Source organism: Eucyclogobius newberryi, unplaced genomic scaffold (assembly GCF_026437365.1).
Source record: "Eucyclogobius newberryi isolate DKJ021-1_F unplaced genomic scaffold, fEucNew1.0.hap1 SCAF_10, whole genome shotgun sequence".
Classification (NCBI taxonomy): domain Eukaryota; kingdom Metazoa; phylum Chordata; class Actinopteri; order Gobiiformes; family Gobiidae; genus Eucyclogobius; species Eucyclogobius newberryi.
The window spans coordinates 17305677-17327311 of NW_027315724.1; the positions used below are offsets into that span (position 1 = coordinate 17305677).

The 21635-nt window shown below is 47.4% G+C and overlaps 1 protein-coding gene across 1 annotated transcript in view; it reads left to right on the forward strand.

The window, feature by feature from the left end:
• The first annotated feature begins 2923 nt into the window (after positions 1 to 2923).
• The window catches only part of col4a3 (collagen, type IV, alpha 3), a 49857-nt gene continuing 31145 nt past the window's right edge, over positions 2924 to 21635 (forward strand). The window contains exons 1-9 of the mRNA XM_072461962.1: positions 2924 to 2978; positions 17599 to 17655; positions 19685 to 19774; positions 19971 to 20015; positions 20106 to 20150; positions 20228 to 20290; positions 20390 to 20443; positions 20536 to 20562; positions 21025 to 21102. Coding sequence (XP_072318063.1) covers positions 2952 to 2978; positions 17599 to 17655; positions 19685 to 19774; positions 19971 to 20015; positions 20106 to 20150; positions 20228 to 20290; positions 20390 to 20443; positions 20536 to 20562; positions 21025 to 21102 — 486 coding nt within the window. The 5' untranslated portion in view covers positions 2924 to 2951. The remainder of the gene's footprint in view (positions 2979 to 17598; positions 17656 to 19684; positions 19775 to 19970; positions 20016 to 20105; positions 20151 to 20227; positions 20291 to 20389; positions 20444 to 20535; positions 20563 to 21024; positions 21103 to 21635) is intronic.

Consider the following 21635-nt stretch of genomic DNA (forward strand, 5'->3'; position numbering starts at 1 on the left):
CTGTTCCTCACACAGACACAGGGGGGCGCTCTTCCTCACACAGACACAGGGGGGCGCTCTTCCTCACACAGACACAGGGGGGCGCTCTTCCTCACACAGACACAGGGGGGCGCTCTTCCTAACACAGACACAGGGGAGCGCTCTTCCTCACACAGACACAGGGGGGCGCTCTTCCTCACACAGACACAGGGGGGCGCTCTTCCTCACACAGACACAGGGGGGCGCTCTTCCTCACACAGACACAGGGGGGCGCTCTTCCTAACACAGACACAGGGGGGCGCTCTTCCTCACACAGACACAGGGGGGCGCTCTTCCTCACACAGACACAGGGGGGCGCTCTTCCTCACACAGACACAGGGGGGCGCTCTTCCTCACACAGCCGCAGGTCTAAACCAGGTCTAAACCAGGACTAAACCGAGACTAAACCAGGTTTAAACCATGTCTAAACCAAGTCTAAACCAAGTCTAAACCAGGACTGAACCAGGACTAAACCAGGTCTGTATGGTTTCAGAGTGTGAAATAGCCCCGGGCCCCGTGAGAACTGACCCTCAGGATTTCACACATGACAGACCCTCTAAAGACCAACTATAGACTGGACTAAAGCAGGACTCAAGCAGGACTTCAGTGGGACCAGACCAGAGCTACAGAGGATCAGAGCTGTCAGAGCAGGTCTAAACCCGCTTCAGTGAAGAACAGAGACTGGACCTGAGACCAGACCAGGTCCAGACCAGGTCCAGACCAGAGATCAGACCAGAGACTAGATTTGAGACTGTTTCAGAACATCCTTGTGTTTCTTTTTATAGTATTTATAATTCCAGTGACCTCAGTTGGACAAAGATCATTCCAGTAAAAAAAAACTCAGATTGGAATATGTTGCCTATATTTGAACAATCTCTGATCTTATTTAAGTCTTCTTTGTTTTCATACCTTAAAATTCCTTGCTTATGTTTCTAGTTTGGATTCGCTTTTCTATGTTCCAAACTTTGTTGTGATGATACTATGTTTTTTTTTTTATTGATAGTGCTGGGAAGTAACTGAAATAGAGAATATATTTGCAGTGTATATACGTGTGAGTGTTCTTCCCAGCCCTGCACGTAGATACTGGGGGTTTCATCTAGACAATGTTTTAAAGCTCATGTCAAAATTTGTTTTAAGTGTGTCATTTCATCAGATAAAATGAGTTTTGTGCCTCTGTAAGAAAAAAAAACCTCTTACTCCATTTAATAAAGGTTACTGTAAATATGTGGACGTAAAGCTCCTGATTGGCTGAACATGTCGCTGCCATAACGGCATTATGTTAACGCTTTGTTCATGTGCAAATGTTTAGTGAACCTGCTGCAAATGGATGAAATGAAAAGCGTCTGCATCACTGCCTCCTCGCTCTGTTCAGACCTGCCTCATGACAGAGATCTAAACTCAGATCTAGACCTGGATCAGGACCAGACTGAACCCTCCTGAGAGGAAACGGAGCGCGACTCAGCTCAGACAAGACACCAACAGGAGTCCTGACTCTAGGCACCAGCAGGAGGCCGGTCCATGTTTAGTCCTGACTCTAGGCACCAGCAGGAGGCCGGTCCATGTTTAGTCCTGACTCTGGCACCAGCAGGAGGCCGGTCCATGTTTAGTCCTGACTCTGGCACCAGCAGGAGGCCGGTCCACGTTTAGTCCTGACTCTGGGCACCAGCAGGAGGCCGGCCCATGTTTAGTCCTGACTCTGGCACCAGCAGGAGGCCGGTCCATGTTTAGTCCCGACTCTGGCACCAGCAGGAGGCCGGTCCATGTTTAGTCCCGACTCTGGCACCAGCAGGAGGCCGGTCCATGTTTAGTCCTGACTCTGGCACCAGCAGGAGGCCGGCCCATGTTTAGTCCCGACTCTGGCACCAGCAGGAGGCCGGTCAATGTCCAGTCCTGACTCTGGCACCAGCAGGAGGCCGGTCAATGTCCAGTCCTGACTCTGGCACCAGAAGGAGGCCGGCCCATGTTTAGTCCCGACTCTGGCACCAGCAGGAGGCCGGTCAATGTCCAGTCCTGACTCTGGCACCAGCAGGAGGCCGGCCCATGTTTAGTCCCGACTCTGGCACCAGCAGGAGGCCGGTCAATGTCCAGTCCTGACTCTGGCACCAGCAGGAGGCCGGTCCATGTTTAGTCCTGACTCTGGCACCAGCAGGAGGCCGGTCAATGTCCAGTCCTGACTCTGGCACCAGCAGGAGGTCTGATTCATTATCGCTTTAGAGGAAACTGCTGTTCTGATTTTGGGCGTTACAAAAATAAAATAAATGTAATGAATGTCATTGACCTGAACTGTCCTAAACAAAGAGATACATAAAAGACTTCTCCACGTGAGCCCGACACCGGTAACACCCGCCCGCTCCGCGCGCGCCCCCGGGTAAAGCGCGCACACGAGCGGCCGCGCAGCACTCACTGATGGAGGTCCTGCTCTAAACCAGCTCCAAACCAGGACTAAACCAGCTCCAAACCAGGACTAAACCAGCTCTAAACCAGGACTAAACCAGCTCCAAACCAGGACTAAACCAGCTCTAAACCAGCTCCAAACCAGGACTAAACCAGCTCTAAACCAGGACTAAACCAGCTCCAAACCAGGACTAAACCAGCTCTAAACCAGCTCCAAACCAGGACTAAACCAGCTCCAAACCAGGACTAAACCAGCTCTAAACCAGGACTAAACCAGCTCTAAACCAGCTCCAAACCAGGACTAAACCAGCTCTAAACCAGCTCCAAACCAGGACTAAACCAGCTCTAAACCAGGACTAAACCAGCTCCAAACCAGGACTAAACCAGCTCTAAACCAGGACTAAACCAGCTCCAAACCAGGACTAAACCAGCTCCAAACCAGGACTAAACCAGCTCTAAACCAGGACTTTCCAGGTGCAACTTGCACGTGGACTAAACCCGGGCAGATGGAAGTCCTGGTCCTGGTCCTGGTCTTGGTGATGTTGGACTCCATCTGCGCAGAACGGGTGAGTCTGGTTACGATTCGGAGTCTGTTTCTGCGGGTTTGGGATTGAGTTCAGTTGGAATTTTAGTTTTTCAAGAACATTCATCTAAACTCCGCTTTTAACGTCGCAGTTTTTCTTTTGGAGCAACAAAAGTCCAAGTTTTCTGCCGTTTTTTGATCGCGAGATATTTAAAATAATTTTGAAGACGGAATAATTTGAAGAACGTTTCTTTTCCTGGAGCTAAAGAAAAAGCTCAGAAACAGGTTTAGTTTGAGCTTCAGGAGCTGGAATGATTGCCATTTTTGAAATACGTGACAAATCTGCAAATGAAACTAGCATTTTTCGTCTATCAAATAACAAATCACTTTTCTATCACATATAGGCTATTGAATATATTATTTAATTAATTTCATGTCATCTTTATTAAGGATATAAGTGCAGACAGATGTTACAGACAGTTAAAAAATATAAACTAAAATCTTTCTCTTGGGGCCAGATTAAAACATGCCGAGGGCCACATCTTGCCCCTGGGGCCACAAATGCCCAGGTCTGGGTTAGGGGTTTGATGATGATGATGATGATGATGATGATAATGCAGTCGCGACCCCTAACGGGAACACGCTGTAGAAAATGAATGAAAGGATGAATAATTATTTTAATGTCCAGGTGCCTTTAGAAGCCCATAAGGTCACCGCACAGAAAATATTAAAAGAGGTCAGACGAACAGACAAATACATTCAAACCGAGCAAGAGAGGGGGAGGACGGGGGAGGAAGGGGTTTTGGGAAAGAGGTAGAGATGGATGGGTGTGTCATCCGCGCAGCAGGGAAACTGGATGTTGTGTGTCACCGCGGTGAAGTTAGTTTCACGTTGGACGTTGGATATTCGCCTCCGCAACTAGAGCGGGAGCTTCCTCTGAGTGTGCCCCGCCTGCAGTAGCTCGACACAGGGAGCTGCGCGCTGAAGTGCCGCTTGGTACGCCAGTTAGGGACCGACTCTAAAGTACCGTTTGTTTAAAAATGCGTTATCTTAAAAAATATCAAACGTATTTATATTTAAAAAAAACAACAATATTGAGCATGAATCCAAGTTGCTAATATTAGATGCAATAGTCCTTTTGGGCTGAAAAATTAACCCTTTGTAGATTTTTAAAGAATATTTTTCGTCAAAAAACAAGGATTCTTTTCAATAGCTCCTAAGTTAGCAAACCTAGAAAGTCAAACCCAAGTGATTATAGTAGTTGTTGTCTCCAGGTATCACGCACACCTTTTACTTTTTCAAATTAACCCTTTGTAGATTTTTAAGGAATATTTTTCGTCAAAAGAAAAGGATTCTTTTCAATAGCTCCTAAGTCAGCTGACCTAGAAAGTCAAACCCAAGTGATTATAGTAGTTGTGGTCTCCAGGTATCACGCACACCTTTTACTTTTTCAATTCAACCTTTAGTAGATTTTTAAGGAATATTTTTCGTCAAAAATCAAGGATTCTTTTCAATAGCTCCTAATTTAGCAAACCTAGATAGTAAATGCTAAGTGATTATAGTAGTTTGAGTCTCCAGGTATCACGCACACCTTTTACTTTTTCAAATTAACCCTTTGTAGATTTTTAAGGAATATTTTTCGTCAAAAAACAAGGATTCTTTTCAATAGCTCCTAAATCAGCTGACCTAGAAAGTCAAACCCAAGTTATTATAATAGTGGTGAAATAAGAACAAAATAGGGACAAAACAGGAACAAAACAGGAACAAAACAGGAACAAAACGGGACGGCAAAATAGGCACAATACAGGATCAGAACAGAGCAGGAACAAAACAAAAAGAAGCCAAGAAGGAACTAAACAGCAGAGGGGGGCGTGCCCTAGCCGCTGCGGACCACCACAGGAGACCTGCAATATTACCAGTGGAATTACTACATTCAATCGAAACTGATCTAAATAAATTCTCGGCACATACCGGGCATGGTTGACGGAGTAGCACACGATACTTCCTTAGCTGCTCAATGGGATCGCTCCACACCACAGGCTGCATCCAAACTGAGTGGACCAGCGCACGCAACGTTGGCCAGCTGTTGCCGCACAACAGCGCCTTCGCCGCAATCTGCGGCGCGTGGTCATGGACAAGGCGTTAAAAGCCAAACGGGTGTACTTGACCGGTGTATCTGGGGCAAACCGGGATTTAGGAGCGTTGAAACTGAATGACTGAGGAGAATTGGGAGTTCATTACCTGCTAGGTGATTTGCCAGAGCCCCGGACTGGATTATGGGTGCCTGTGGCACTGCAGCGGCACTACCGGAAGAATTAAATTCATGAATTTGTGAAATGAATGAATCGAAGCCGCGGGATTGTCATTACCTGGAATGGAGGACGGAGTGGCCAACAACCAAGGCCCAGAAGAGCGTGTGGGCGAAACGAGAGGCGGATGAGGAGGGCGCGCTTAAATTGTCTGCCAGCTGAGCGCCATGGAGCGGCAGGTAAGTGTACTCTCAGCACAGGCCTCTACAGCCCATATTGCCACATTCCACCCCCCCCCCCCCCCCCCCCCCCCCCCCGAAATGCATCGTTGCCCCGACGATGAAACACAACTTAACACCAAGGCCTAAAAACTGCTTGTGTCAGCCTGGAGGATGACACAGGAGCACCTTGGCCGGATGGTTGTTCATCTAGGGACCTTGGAATACGGTGGGGATTTAGGTATTGGGCAGCGGTCGTGCGAGTGGACCGGCGTACAGATGCCTCGCTGAAGCCAGGATTGGCCACAGGGTCAATTGCTGGCGGAGCCTGGTCAGTGACCACGGTGGGGAGAGCAACTAATGGTTCTTGAGCACTCGGCACGTGTAATGGGACGTGGGAGGAGTTTTGGGGCACAACTGTTGGCTGCCGCACCGGCGGCTGTAAAAACAAATCATCCTCAAATGACTGTTCATCTTCTACGATTGGTGCTACAGGTGCATCCGGAGGATTCACACCAGGGACAGTGGCAGGGGAGTCACTGCAAAGCAGGGCCTTCAACAGGGATCGGTGGACCCTTTTTACCTTGGTTTGTTGATCCCCAGGAGCCACCGTGTACACCACACCATCTTCCCTTGGGGCTTGCAGGACAACATAGGTTGAGGACCCCACAGGTCTTGGGTCTTCCGACAACCCCTAGCACTGTAATCGCGAAGTAGCACCAGCTGGCCTTCCTTAAATGGCACATCTCTGACCCGTTGGTCATGATTTGCCTTTCTGCGTGAGGCCGCCAGACGCAATCTTTCCCTTGCCCCTGGTGCTCTTTTCACCCACTGTTACGAACCTAGGGATTCTGTAGGGGTGTCAGCTCCCTGGGCAGTGGGAGTCAGCACCCTCTCCTGGTTGCCAGGTGATTCTCTCCACTGCAGGTCCCTCCTAACACACCTTAGGATCGTTTGGCTTGAGTGGAGCCAGCCTGGATATAAGGGAGGCTGGTGGGAGCAGTCTCTCTCTCTCTCGCCATGCCCCAAGACTGCTTGCTGTACTGTGTGGCAGCACAGTTTAATTCTGTTTATTTTTGCACATTTTCATTGCAACGATACATATCACACTACACTTAGTTAGTTGCCATCTACACAGATACATTAGTTTCTTTTGTCAGGGCCTGATTATTTATAATAAAAATATACTATTAATTATTGTGAGTGCCGTGTGGACTCCCCTCTTTGTTTGGCTGCCGTTGAGCCAGGTGGTCGTAACACCCACTCATGCACACTTCCCCCCCGCACGGGGTCTTGCACCCTACCCAACAAGAAATCAATAGGCAGACGTGGTTCTTGCCCAAACATCAGGAAGAATGGAGACTCACCAGTGGACTGGTGGAGAGTGGTGTTATATGCGTAGAGCACCTGGGGTAAGCAACCACTCCAGTCCCTCTTACGGGATGCAGGAAGAGCACGCAACATATTGTGAAGTGTTCGATTGAACCGCTCACACTGCCCATTTCCTGCTGGGTGGTACGGAGTAAGATGAGACAAGATAAGATATTCCTTTATTGTCCCACATGGGGAAATTTCATTGATGCAACGCAGGTAGATACAGAGGTAGATACAGAAGAAAAGAACAGATCACTTATAGGAAGTTTGAAAAACACTTTCAGTAGAAGATCTCTTATAAACAAAAACTCCCATTACCCAACAAGGGATGGAGGGGAAAAATAATAAAGATAAAAATAAATAAATACATAAATACCATTGCATGTGATCACGACAGTAATTGCACATGAATATGTGTCACGACGGCACATATTGCACATATGACGGAATTGCACATTGTTAAGTCAGTATTGCGAGTGTTCAGGACTAAGAGTGTTTGTTATAAAGTCTGACAGCAGCAGGAAGGAAAGACCTGCGAAACCTTTCCTTCACACAGCGAGGTTGGATCAGTCTCTCACTGAAGCTGCTCTCCAGAGTGGACAGAGTGTCCTGCAGGGGGTGGAACTCATGGTCAAGTATAGATGTGAATCTAGCCAGGACCCTCCTGTCCCCCACCTCCTGCACCGAGTCCAGAGCGCAGCCCAGGACGGAGCTGGACTTCTTGATGACTTTGTCCAGCCTCCTCCTCTCCCTCTCTGCGATGCTGCTGCTCCAACAGGCCACACCGTACAGGAGGGCTGATGCCACCACAGAGTCATAGAAGGTCTTCAGGAGTGGCCCTGTCACTCCAAAAGACCTGAGTCTCCTCAGGAGGTAGAGCCGACTCTGGCTCTTCCTGTACAGTGCGTCTGTGTTATGAGTCCAGTCCAGTTTGTGGTTCAGATGAACACCCAGGTACTTGTATGAGTCCACTCTCTCAATGTCCCTTCCCTGGATGTTCACTGGTAAGGGGGCAGTGGGGTGGCGTCTGCGGAAATCCACCACCATCTCCTTGGTCTTCCCCGCGTTGATGAGGAGGTGGTTCCGCTGACACCAGTCCACAAAGTTCTGCGCCAGTCCCCTGTACTCTGCATCATCGTCGTCAGTGATGAGTCCGATGATGGCAGAGTCATCAGAGAACTTCTGCAGTGTCGTGTCTGAAGTCTGCAGTGTAAAGGGTGAAGAGAAAGGGCGCGAGGACAGTGCCCTGGGGCGCCCCCACACTGCAGGTCCGAGTGTCAGACACACAGTCCCGTGCTCTCACAAACTGGGGTTGGTCCGTGAGGTAGTCCAGGATCCACTCTGCCAGGTCATACTCCACACCAGCAGTCTCCAGCTTGTCCCTCAGGAGCTGATGGTGTTTAAGGGGCTGGAACGATCGAAGAACAGGATCCTCACAGAGCTGCCAGGCTTTTCCAGGTGAGAGAGAAGGCGGTGCAGCAGGGAGATGATGGCGTCCTCCACTCCAATGCCAGGCCGGTATGCAAACTGCAGCGGGTCCATGACTGAGCTCACGGTGGAGCGGAGGTGGTCCAGGACCAGCCGCTCCAGTGTCTTCATCAGATGGGACGTGAGAGCCACTGGCCTGAAGCTGTTGAAGTCTTTGGGGCGCGGTGTCTTAGGCACAGGTACCAGACAGGAGGTCTTCCAGACCTGTGTTACCACCCTCAGCTTCAGGCTCATGTTGAAGACATGCTCCATAACTCCACACAGTTCATCTGCACAGGACTTAAGGAGCCTGGGGCTGATGCTGTCAGGTCCTGCTGCCTTCCTCACTTTAATCCTCTTCAGCTCACTCCTCACCTGTGCTGCTGTGACAGTCAGTGGTTGGCAGGGGGACTGTGTGCTGGGGGGATGGGTGAGTCCAGGCGAAGTGGGGAGCTGATGGTCCGGGGCGGAGAAATGAAGAGGAACGGATGCAGGGCATTGTCCAGCTGTGGAAGAGGGAGCATGCAGCTGTGCAGGGGGAGGGGCGGGTGACCAATCAAATCTCAAGAAGTGAGCATTTAAATCATTCACCCACTGTAGATCCCCCTCTGTCTGGGCAGGGGGGATTTTGAAGCCCGAGATGGTTTTCAGGCTTCTCCACACTCCCTGAATGTTCTTCTGCTGCAGCTGCTCCTCCATCCTCCTCTTGTAGCCGGCTTCAGCCTGCCTGATCTTCCTCCTCAGCTTTTTCTGCACAGTCCTCAGCTCCTCCTTGTTCCCTGACCTGAAGGCTCTCTTCTTCTCCTTCAGCAGAGGCTGAAGTTCACGGGTAATCCATGGCTTGTTGTTTGGAAAACACCGCACCGTCCGGGAGGGAACAATGTTCTCAAAACAGAAGTTGATGTAGTCCGTGATGCACTCTCTGATGGTGTTGATGTCCTCCCCATGGCCGTAAAGCTCAGTCCAGACAGTGGTGCTGAAGCAGTCCCTCAGAGCCTCCTCGCTCTCAGCAAACCACATCCTCACCACACGGGACACCACAGGCTGCCTGCGCATGATGGGTTCATACACAGGCCTCAGATGTACAAGATTGTGGTCCGAGCTGCCAGGGGGAGGGAGGGGAGAAGAAGAATAAGCCTCTTTGGTGTTGGCAAAAAACAAGTCCAATGTTCTATTCTCTCTGGTGGGGCAGGTGACATACTGGGTGTATGTTGGTAGAACAGAAGAGGGAGAAGCGTGGTTAAAGTCACCAGAGATGAGGAAGAGAGCCTGTGGATGCTGTGTTTGCAGCCTACAAGTGCAGGAGAGCAGTGCTTCACAAGCATATTCAGCATTGGCAGACGGGCCACATAGACTACGATCAAAATCACATGCGAGAACTCCCGGGGCAGATAATATGGCCTCATGCCAATAGCCAATAGTTCAATATCCGAGACTTTGTAATCTCATACAGCTTACACAACTGCTGGATGAGAGTGCTCTCAAAGTTTCGTCCCTGGTCCGAGTGTATGCGTGCCGGCACACCAAACTTTGCAAACCACTCTGTGACCAGGACTTGCGCCACAGTGGAAGCGTGCTTGTTGCAGGTTGGAACTACAAGTGTGTATTTGCTAAAAACGTCAGTCATGACCAGCACGTTTTCCAGACCAGTGGAGGTCTGCTCTAACAGGGTAAAGTCGATAGCAAGGATCTCGTTTGGCTGTGAAGCCAGTAAGTGGCCCATAAAGGCGTGAGGAACCGATTGGTTGTCCTTTGCATGCTGACATCTCTCGCAAGCCTGGCACCATTGGGCTACCTCCCGTGACATACCTGGCCAATAGCACCGGGAACACAGCAAGGCCAGAGTCCTCTCTATTCCTTGGTGTCCATGCTCCTGATGGACCTGGGTGAGGACATTCTGGACCAAGGCTTTAGGCAGAAGGAGTTGATACACAGCCCCACCACCGTCAGGACGAAACACCTGCCGATACAGCAGCCCCTCTAACTCTACCAGGCGGTCCCACTGGGCCAGCACTAAGAGGGCAGTCGAAGAGAGGGCTCGTTGCTCTTCACGAGTGGGCTGTCAATTTTGTTGCCAAAAGGTCAGGATCTCCTGTATGGCGGGGTCAGACTGCTGAAGCTCGCGGCGGTCAGCAGGGGCAACTTGCGGTAGAAAAGTCACAATGGACTGTGTTGCCTGTGTAACCATTCCTTGTAGGGCTTGTTTTAACTGCCCAGGCAGACATGTGCCCCAAGTTTCCGGTGCCACTTCCTGTAAGGAAGTGCCAGGCTGGCGAGACAGTGTCAGCATTTTGGTTACCTGAACGATATTTTAATTCAAAATCAAAAGAGGCCAACTGGGCGGCCCAGCGCTGCTCAACAGCTCCCAGTGTGTCTGAGGAGGGATGACTCAGGGGATTGTTGTCCATATAGATCACGCATTTGTGTCCTAGCAGTTACTCCCTGAATTTCCCAGTCAGGGCCCACTTAAGGGCCAACAACTCTAGCTTCATGGAGCTGTAGTTGGACATGTTGCGCTCAGTCGGGCGCAGGCCTCGACTGGCGTACGCAAGAGGTCGCACCTTCCCTTCCTGGTCCTGGGAGAGCACTGCCCCCAATCCAGCATGACTTGCACCAACCTCCAGAATGAATGGGAGGGAGAAGTCAGCGTAGGCAAAGTACCGGGGCCGTGGTGAGCTTGGCTTTTAAGGCCTCAAAGCTCTGCTGACATTCTGTGGTCCAGGGTCCAGTAGCACAGGCCATTTCCTTGACCGTTTATCAGTCAGTTCAGCAACTCTACGGTGTTTGCTAACTGCTGAAATAATCCTTGATTTTTGGCGGAAAACATTCCTTAAAATTCAAAAAGGGTTAAATTGAAAAAGTAAAAGGTGTGCGTGTTACCTGGAGACTCAATCTATTATAAAAACTTGGGTTTGACTTTCTAGGTCAGCTGACTTAGGAGCTATTGAAAAGAATCCTTTTCTTTTGACAAAAAATATTCCTTAAAATCTACAAAGGGTTAATTTGAAAAAGTAAAAGGTGTGCGTGATACCTGGAGACCACAACTACTATAATCACTTGGGTTTGACTTTCTAGGTCAGCTGACTTAGGAGCTATTGAAAAGAATCCTTGTTTTTTGACGAAAAATATTCCTTAAAAATCTACAAAGGGTTAATTTGAAAAAGTAAAAGGTGTGCGTTGTACCTGGAGACTCAAACTACTATAATCACTTAGCGTTTACTATCTAGGTTCGCTCATTTAAGAGCTATTGAAAATAATCCTTGTTTTTTGACTAAAAATATTCTTTAAAAATCTACAAAGGGTTAATTTTTTAGCCCAAAAGGACTATGACATCTAGGATTAGCAACTTGGATTCATGCTCAATGTTGTTTTTTTTTTTTTTTTTTTATAAATATGTTTATATTTTTTTAAGATAACAAACGGTACTTTAGAGACGGTCCCTAACTGGCGTACCAAGCGGCACTTCAGCGCGCAGCTCCCTGTGTCGAGCTACTGCAGGCGGGGCACACTCAGAGGAAGCTCCCGCTCTAGTTGCGGAGGCGAATATCCAACGTCCAACGTGAAACTAACTTCACCGCGGTTGTTGTGTCTGCGAAATATCTGACCAAGTGGGAAGAGATGAGTAATGAAGAGGATTAGCCCCAGCATGTGTGATATTATAACTGTTGTGGTGATTAATGTTCGGCATTTCCTCTCAGGCCGGGACAAGCTCTTCATTTTAACTAACTAATTCATTATGAGTTTAAAACATTTCATCATATTGTTAGTGAATTGTACTGTGTTTGCCTCCATTTTCCTCACATCATGATGCTGCTATTTTGGTCCCACTTTATGAAACAGTCTAAATTTTAAATATAAACGTACTTATTTATTAGGCTACATTGTCGTGTATTAAACATCACCTTTTTTATGTTGAACAGTCGGGAAAAACATCCACAATTAGATTACATTTACAAGATTACAATTTAGCCCATTTAAAAAAGAAAACATCCACAAGAGAGTGCTGTATCCTGAAAGTTAAAAAAAGAAGAAAAAAGAAATAAGAAGTGCTAATAAAACCAACATTTAGGAGCTGGTTTGTCTGCGGTCGGTCATGTAAACACCTCAATATTGTGATGAAGTCAAAATATGTGAAAACTCCAACAAATTAGTGCAGAACCGTGGAAAGGCGAGTGTCCGATAACACAATGGAAGTGTCTGAACATGGGCATAGTTCCGCCTAAAAACCTGAATATTGTCAGATTTCACAAGTCCCACTGAAAAGATTAGTTTATAAAACCAGTGAAGCAAGATATCATTAGAAAACTATCAAAATAATTTGACTTGTTGTGTACAAAAAAGTGGTCAAAATGTTAGCATACATTTATAAATGTATATATATAAGACTCTGAAGCTAATGCTAACTCTGAATCGAACGCTAACTCTTGAGGATAAAGCTAACTCTTGAGGATAAAGCTAACTGAGGATAATGCTAACTCTGAATCTAACGCTAACTCTGAGGATAATGCTAACCCTGAGGATAATGCTAACTCTGAGGATAATGCTAACTCTGAGGGTAATGCTAACCCTGAGGATAATGCTAACTCTGAGGATAATGCTAACCCTGAGGGATAATGCTAACTCTGAATCAAACGCTAACTCTGAGGATAATGCTAACTCTGAATCAAACGCTAACTCTGAGGATAATGCTAACTCTGAGGATAATGCTAACTCTGAATCAAACGCTAACTCTGAGGATAATGCTAACTCTGAGGTTGTTGAAAATGCATTAGTGCTAACTGGTGGAAGGTTAGCGGCTAATGGTAACAGTGTTATGTTCACAAACACCGAAGGGTCAAAACAAACATTCACAAACTGATCTGATTTGATTAATTTGGCTCGATACCCACCTCGAGTTGTGTTTTTTGTGTTCTCTCCGAACATTTGAAATGGTATTTCTCAGCTCATTCTGTAGAAGTTTAAAGCTGCCTGATTTTTTATTCGAGGTGTGTTTGCTGCTTTTGTTCATTTTTCTTGTGTTGTGTAAAAGATAAAATAAAATATAATGCAAACAGTACAGTATCTCCTTTTCATGGAGGAGGCTGGGAGGGCATCTGACACAGTGAAAGGCCTAAAACGACACGGGTTTACAGTCAACATGAGATTAGAGTGTTATTTAGAGACAAACACCAGAAGGTCCCAGGAAACACTCTCAGACTCTCACACTTGTATCAGGCTATGGAGTTAAAATAAACGCAAAATCATTTAAGAATTAGAAATCACAAATGAAACAAACGAATTTATCCTTATACTCACATCTCCCACTTACTTGCCTTGCCTGTCCCTTTGAATGTTTGCATAAATGATAGAATACTTGAAGAGGAAATATTTGGGAGTCATAATTGATACCAATCTAAAGAGTGTCTGTAAAAAGGTTGAAGTGCGAATGTCCGAAGTTTATGCAGATTGTGTTATGTTATTTTCATTTGTCAAATGTAAAAACAGTTTTGGCCTAGTGTTTACAAGCTAATTTCCTGGTATAACGTCATCAATTACAAGCATGAAGTACAATTATGTACCTAAAAATGAGCTATACTAGGATTTTATTTTTATTTTATTCAGTTAAAAGTTAAATATATTTACCATAACTCCATTTTAGTTAAATGAGTCGTCCGACCTGTTTTGGTTTTATCAGGAGCGGCTGTGTTATTTCTGTGGCAGAGTGGTTAGCCTGAGGCTGTGTGAGTGTGTGTCTGTGGCAGAGTGGTTAGCCTGAGGTTGTGTGAGTGTCTGTGGCAGAGTGGTTAGCCTGAGGTTGTGTGAGTGTCTGTGGCAGAGTGGTTAGCCTGAGGCTGTGTGAGTGTGTGTCTGTGGCAGAGTGGTTAGCCTGAGGCTGTGTGAGTGTGTGTCTGTGGCAGAGTGGTTAGCCTGAGGCTGTGTGAGTGTGTGTCTGTGGCAGAGTGGTTAGCCTGAGGTTGTGTGAGTGTCTGTGGCAGAGTGGTTAGCCTGAGGTTGTGTGAGTGTCTGTGGCAGAGTGGTTAGCCTGAGGTTGTGTGAGTGTCTGTGGCAGAGTGGTTAGCCTGAGGTTGTGTGAGTGTGTGTCTGTGGCAGAGTGGTTAGCCTGAGGTTGTGTGTGTGTCTGTGGCAGAGTGGTTAGCCTGAGGTTGTGTGAGTGTCTGTGGCAGAGTGGTTAGCCTGAGGTTGTGTGTGTGTCTGTGGCAGAGTGGTTAGCCTGAGGTTGTGTGAGTGTCTGTGGCAGAGTGGTTAGCCTGAGGTTGTGTGAGTGTGTGTCTGTGGCAGAGTGGTTAGCCTGAGGTTGTGTGAGTGTGTGTCTGTGGCAGAGTGGTTAGCCTGAGGCTGTGTGAGTGTGTGTCTGTGGCAGAGTGGTTAGCCTGAGGTTGTGTGTGTGTCTGTGGCAGAGTGGTTAGCCTGAGGCTGTGTGAGTGTGTGTCTGTGGCAGAGTGGTTAGCCTGAGGTTGTGTGTGTGTCTGTGGCAGAGTGGTTAGCCTGAGGTTGTGTGAGTGTGTGTCTGTGGCAGAGTGGTTAGCCTGAGGTTGTGTGTGTGTGTGTCTGTGGCAGAGTGGTTAGCCTGAGGTTGTGTGAGTGTCTGTGGCAGAGTGGTTAGCCTGAGGTTGTGTGAGTGTCTGTGGCAGAGTGGTTAGCCTGAGGTTGTGTGAGTGTGTGTCTGTGGCAGAGTGGTTAGCCTGAGGTTGTGTGAGTGTCTGTGGCAGAGTGGTTAGCCTGAGGTTGTGTGAGTGTCTGTGGCAGAGTGGTTAGCCTGAGGTTGTGTGAGTGTCTGTGGCAGAGTGGTTAGCCTGAGGTTGTGTGAGTGTCTGTGGCAGAGTGGTTAGCCTGAGGTTGTGTGAGTGTGTGTCTGTGGCAGAGTGGTTAGCCTGAGGCTGTGTGAGTGTGTGTCTGTGGCAGAGTGGTTAGCCTGAGGTTGTGTGAGTGTGTGTCTGTGGCAGAGTGGTTAGCCTGAGGTTGTGTGAGTGTCTGTGGCAGAGTGGTTAGCCTGAGGTTGTGTGAGTGTCTGTGGCAGAGTGGTTAGCCTGAGGTTGTGTGTGTGTCTGTGGCAGAGTGGTTGGCCTGAGGTTGTGTGAGTGTCTGTGGCAGAGTGGTTAGCCTGAGGTTGTGTGAGTGTCTGTGGCAGAGTGGTTAGCCTGAGGCTGTGTGTGTGTCTGTGGCAGAGTGGTTAGCCTGAGGTTGTGTGAGTGTCTGTGGCAGAGTGGTTAGCCTGAGGTTGTGTGAGTGTCTGTGGCAGAGTGGTTGGCCTGAGGTTGTGTGAGTGTCTGTGGCAGAGTGGTTAGCCTGAGGTTGTGTGAGTGTCTGTGGCAGAGTGGTTAGCCTGAGGTTGTGTGAGTGTCTGTGGCAGAGTGGTTAGCCTGAGGTTGTGTGAGTGTCTGTGGCAGAGTGGTTAGCCTGAGGCTGTGTGAGTGTGTGTCTGTGGCAGAGTGGTTAGCCTGAGGTTGTGTGAGTGTGTGTCTGTGGCAGAGTGGTTAGCCTGAGGCTGTGTGAGTGTGTGTCTGTGGCAGAGTGGTTAGCCTGAGGTTGTGTGTGTGTCTGTGGCAGAGTGGTTAGCCTGAGGTTGTGTGAGTGTGTGTCTGTGGCAGAGTGGTTAGCCTGAGGTTGTGTGAGTGTCTGTGGCAGAGTGGTTAGCCTGAGGTTGTGTGAGTGTGTGTGGCAGAGTGGTTAGCCTGAGGTTGTGTGAGTGTGTGTCTGTGGCAGAGTGGTTAGCCTGAGGTTGTGTGAGTGTGTGTCTGTGGCAGAGTGGTTAGCCTGAGGTTGTGTGAGTGTCTGTGGCAGAGTGGTTAGCCTGAGGTTGTGTGAGTGTGTGTCTGTGGCAGAGTGGTTAGCCTGAGGTTGTGTGAGTGTGTGTCTGTGGCAGAGTGGTTAGCCTGAGGTTGTGTGAGTGTGTGTCTGTGGCAGAGTGGTTAGCCTGAGGTTGTGTGAGTGTGTGTCTGTGGCAGAGTGGTTAGCCTGAGGTTGTGTGAGTGTCTGTGGCAGAGTGGTTAGCCTGAGGTTGTGTGAGTGTGTGTCTGTGGCAGAGTGGTTAGCCTGAGGTTGTGTGAGTGTCCGTGGTTGTTTCAGTCTTTTGTCTCTTTCTCTGAATCAGATAAACGAGGATCTGATGTTGAACTGAGCCAGACGTCGTTGAACCAGAACTTGTTTGGGTTTAGAGTCTGAGGAATGTTAGATTTGGCCTCGATAAGATTTTGTGCTTTTTTTGTTTAGGCTGAAGCGACGTGCAATTTAAACTTTATTCAAATTTGTTTTCGTGCAAAATGTTTCTTGAGCCACAGAAAACCGCCAAATCAAAACAGTGAAAGGTTATGAATAAAAACACACTGAGCCGTGCCACTCGTGGTGCCGGGTCGCACCGTTACGAGTTCAACTCCGGTTCAAGACAATTTGCTGAATGTTATTCCCTAATCTCATGCCCATTTCACACAGCACTGTCGAGTAAAGCCCATGGGCCAAAAAAACAAAAACAAACAAACAAGCAAACCGCATAAACACCAACCCAGGACATTGGGACACTTCTGAGAATATTTCAAACTAAATTTGACATGTTTTATCCCGAAATAACATAATCAACTAAGCAAATAGAGTAGGTGGCGCCTCCTATTGGATAACTGCTGAGGGTGATGATCTTTCAGCCGCAAAACGGTATTTAAAACACAACTGATGCATTTCTCAAACAACCATGTGAAAAGACAAATCCCCTGGTCATGGATGTTTGAGGAGGGTCAGGTCATTGGTATCGAGCAGAGGAAACGTCTCAAGAAGAAGCAGACGCTAATCTACTCCAGATCTGAGAGTGTTTGTGACGAGCTGGAGAAGGCTTTGTGCAGTGGTCACTCTGTACATCATCAATACAAGATCCGAGTGAGGAATAATGACACACTGAAGATCTGTGTGAGGAATAATGACACACTGAAGATCTGTGTGAGGAATAATGACACACTGGAAGGAAATAAAGCTTTTAATATTGCAGAAGTGTATTGAAATGTCACTGCGAATGTGTGCTGTAATCAAAGCTATAGGCGACTTTTTTTTTGGGACAGGCAGTGTATAAAGTAATATTTCCACTTTTCTGTCCTCATTTTACGTTTTGTGCGACACACACATTTACGCACACACATTTACACACATGCTCATTTTGGTCTAGTGTGGAAATATACTCTGATGATACAAAAAAATGGAGACGTCGTTTTTGTCATTATGGCCCTACACAAATACTGTGTTCAGTTGAGGACACAGTTTGGGTCGTGTGAGGGTCATGATCGAGTGGTTCAGTCAGAGAGTGTGATGTTCCAGGTTTGAGCGGCTCCATCGCAGCTGACACTAGGGTCACTTTTTATGGATTGTGTTTCAGGTGTGTGTGTGCAACGGAGCGTCTCTGTGCCACTGCGACGGGGTCAAAGGGCAAAAGGTCAGTCTCGCTTTTGTAACATTCACCCTCTGCTGGGCACACTCTGAACGCAGCCTCCAACACAGAGGGTAAGATGGTCAGAGAATCAGATGTCAGAGAGGCAGAGGGTCAGACAGACAGTCAGAGGTCAGAGGGACAGATGTTCAGAGGTCAGAGGGGCAGACAGTCTGAGGAGCAGAGGGTCAGACAAACAGTCGGGCAGTCAGAGGGACAGATGGTCAGAGGGGCAGACAGTCAGAGGGGTAGACAAGATAAGATAAGCCTTTAGTTGTCCCACAATGGTGGACATGGTCAGAGGTCAAAGGAGCAGAGGGTTAGACAGTCTGAGGAGCAGAGAGTTAGATGGTCAGACTGTCTGAGGTCAGAGGGGCAGAGGAATAGAGATCAGAGGAGCAGAGGTTCAAACAGTCTGAGGAGCAGAGGGTCAGACAGTCAGAGGAGCAGAGGAGCAGAGGTCAGAGGAGGGCCAGTCTGGAGGGAATGTTAATCCTATTCCGTGCTGAATTTTTGTCAAAATTTTCTCTGCACATGCTCAGAAACTTGTGCACAAACTTTAGTCTGTTACTACAGCAACATATACGTGGGTAACTATCAAGCGACAGATATCTTTTATCTACAAACGTGTTTATTTTTTCTATTTGAGCTGAACGTAGGTGTAAACACAACATTTAACTGCTAATAAACCTGAGCAAACATCGACTGAAGTGTCACGTTTGATGAGTTTATTACTATGACAGAAATCAGATTTGAGGTGTCTTCATCAAAAATGAACATTTTGAAATGTTCTAATCATTATCTAACTTCATTTAAATTAAATGACTAAAGCAAACTAAAGCTACAACTGACAGAAAATGTTCATTTAAATAATGGCTCTGACTTGCACTACTGACTCAGATTGGGACAGGGCTCTGCAGTCGGAGTTTGTTCTGCTGTTGGTTTTGTGCTGATGTTTTGAATACTTTGGGTTCAGTGTGAATGGGAGCAGTGATGCGTTCATGTCACATCCCGGCTTTACTCTGAGCTGAAAACCACCTCTGCTCTCCTCTGTCTTTACCCTCCTCTGTCCTTGTGTCCTCTGTCTATAACCTTCCTCTGTCCTTGTCTCCTCTGTCTTCAACTCTCCTCTGTCTTTGACTCTCCTCTGTCCTTTTCACCTGTCTTTAACTCTCTTCTGTCCTTGTCTCCTCTTTCTATAACTCTCCTCTGTCCTTTCTGAAATACATCCTCATGCTACAAGACATGTTTCAGCTAATAGATGAACTGCATGTTACCAATTACCAATTAAAGTATAAATGGAATCTGCATCTTAAATGTTTAACAATAGTAAATAACTATCATAAAACATTGTATCTTGAAACTCAACATTCATCCATCCATCTTCTTATGCTGGATGGATAAGAAGGCTGATAGGACTTCTTCAACCTGGCGGCATCCCCTACTTCTGGTGTCAACCACCGGGTTCAGGGGTTGCCCCTTCAGACCTCGAGACCACAGCTTCGAGCAGCTGCATTGACAATAGAGGCCGAGAACATGGTCCACTCAGACTCAATGTCTCCTGTCTCCCCCGAGATCTCGTTCACTGGAGTAACCTCCATCATGTGGAGGTTGAGCTGTGGGGCTATAAGCAACCCCACACCAGCCCACTACCTCTCCCTGTGGGTAACACCAGAGAAATAGAACATCCAGCCCCTCTCGAGGGGACTGGTTCCAGAGCACAAACGTGCGTGGAGGTGAGGCTGACTATATCTAGTCGGTAGCACTCAACTTCCCGCACAAGCTCAGGCTCTTTCTCCCACAGCGAGGTGATGTTCCATGTCCCCAGAGCCAGTTTCTGTGTCCGCAGATCTGGTGGTCTTGGCTACCACCTTCTGCTGCCCAGATCTCTCTGCACCGGCCCCTTATGGATCCTCCTGTAGGTGGTGGGTCCATGGGTGGACAGCCACACGTCGCTCTTTCGAGCTGTGCCCGTTTTTGATGCTTCTGTTTTTGCTTATGACAAATCACTGAAACCTAAAACTTGTGTCCTCAGGGAGAGCCAGGCCCGACTGGATTCCTAGGTTATCCAGGTTTTATTGGTTTTCCAGGGAACGAGGGCTACGAGGGTCCGCCAGGAGAAAAGGTACGCTTCATCAAACTGAAACAAAGTTCACCAAAACTTACTGTCTGGAACTTTACCTCCAAACTCACTCTCAGCCCGAACTTAACCGTAACCATAACTCAAACTAAACTAGCTACTAGCAACAGCCCAAATGTGGACAAACCAAAGTCTTTGTTCTGTTAAAGGTTTGTTTGACTCTGACTGCATTGTCTTCCAGGGTCAGCAGGGGGCGTCTGGCATCACAGGACTCAAGGGCTCCAGGGTAGGTCCACAACCAGGTTTGAACCAGGTCTGAACCTGATCCAAACCGGGACTGAACCAGATCTGAACTAAGTCAGTCTTTCTGTTGCAGGGTTTGCCGGGTAGACCTGGACTTCCTGGAGCGCCTGGATTCCCGGTGAGACTCTGTAAACCCACAACATCTAGTACACTTTTGTAGAATTCAAAACGGTCTAAAGCAGGGGTTTGTTCTAGGGCATTCCTGGACTGGAAGGGCCTCTGGGTCAACCTGGACTCCTAGGATGCAACGGGACCAAGGTGAGACCAGAACCAGGTCTAAACCAGGTCTTAACCAGGTCTAAACCAGATATAAACATAGGACTCGTCTAATCCTGCTCCTGTGTCCCTGTGTTTCAGGGCTCGGAGGGTGTTCCAGGTCGGTCCGGACTCTCAGGACCCAAGGGCATCAGGGTGAGATTCCGTTTATTCCTCAGGCTTTTTTCAGATATATTATTATTATTATTATTATTATTATATTATAATATTCATTTTGTTTGTTTCAGGGAGTCCCGGGTCTTAGAGGAGAAAAGGTGCACTCTCAGACGTGTTTATGACATTCGTATGAAGTTTTGGTGAATGATTCTGTTTGATGTCATTGTCTCGTCCTTAAATATGTTTGTCTCTTTAAATGTTGTGTTGTGTGTCAGATGCCCTCCCTGTGTCAGTTTAAATGTAGATTTATCACAGCTTGATTTCATACACTTTCATACACTTTATTCTAAACTAAAGTGATTGTTTTATTTCCTGATCATCAAAGTTCTGTCTGTAGTCTTTACTCAGCACTGCTCCATTTGATCAACTTTAACAGTTTGAAGACACATTTTTTAACAGACTTTGAGAGAGTATTTATCAGGAAAACTCTTCATATTCCAGGAGGAAATATTATCAAACAAATAAAGTATTGTTACCCTGGAAACTTCAGCTGAGCCAAAAGATCTGAGTCTGATCTGAGTCTGAAGCATCTGACACTCTGTGACGCTCTCTGGTTTCAGGGCGACACTTGGGTTTACCCTGATCCTGGTCTGGACCTGAGAGGAGCTCCCGGACCCCCAGGACTCACTGGAGAACAGGTCTGTGACTTAATAATCAAGATTTTTCTGAGTAGGGATTTTTTTCAGGATAATCTCTTTTCTGTATTAATATTTGTGTATTGTATTGTATTGTGTATTCCTATATAAATATCTAATTTAATTTAATTTTTGCTGTTGTTGCGCCCAAAATCACAACAACCTTTGCCTCGATGGGCCTCCCGGAATTGTTAATTTCTCAAACAGTTTGTCAGAGTAATTAGCAGATTAAACCATTTTCACAGGAATTTAGTAGCATAATTGTCCCAGAGCGCTCTCTGTCCTTAGACCCTCCTTCTGCAGAAACCTGGAGGAGAACCACAGTGAAGGAGATATCCTACTCCCACGAACTGAACCAGGACTGAACCAGGACTGAACCAGGACTGAACCAGGACTGAACCAGGACTGGACCAGGACTGGGCCTGGACTGGACCAGGAGTGGACCAGGACTGGGCCTGGACTGGACCAGGAGTGGACCAGGACTGGGCCTGGACTGGACCAGGAGTGGACCAGGACTGGACCTAGACTGGACCAGG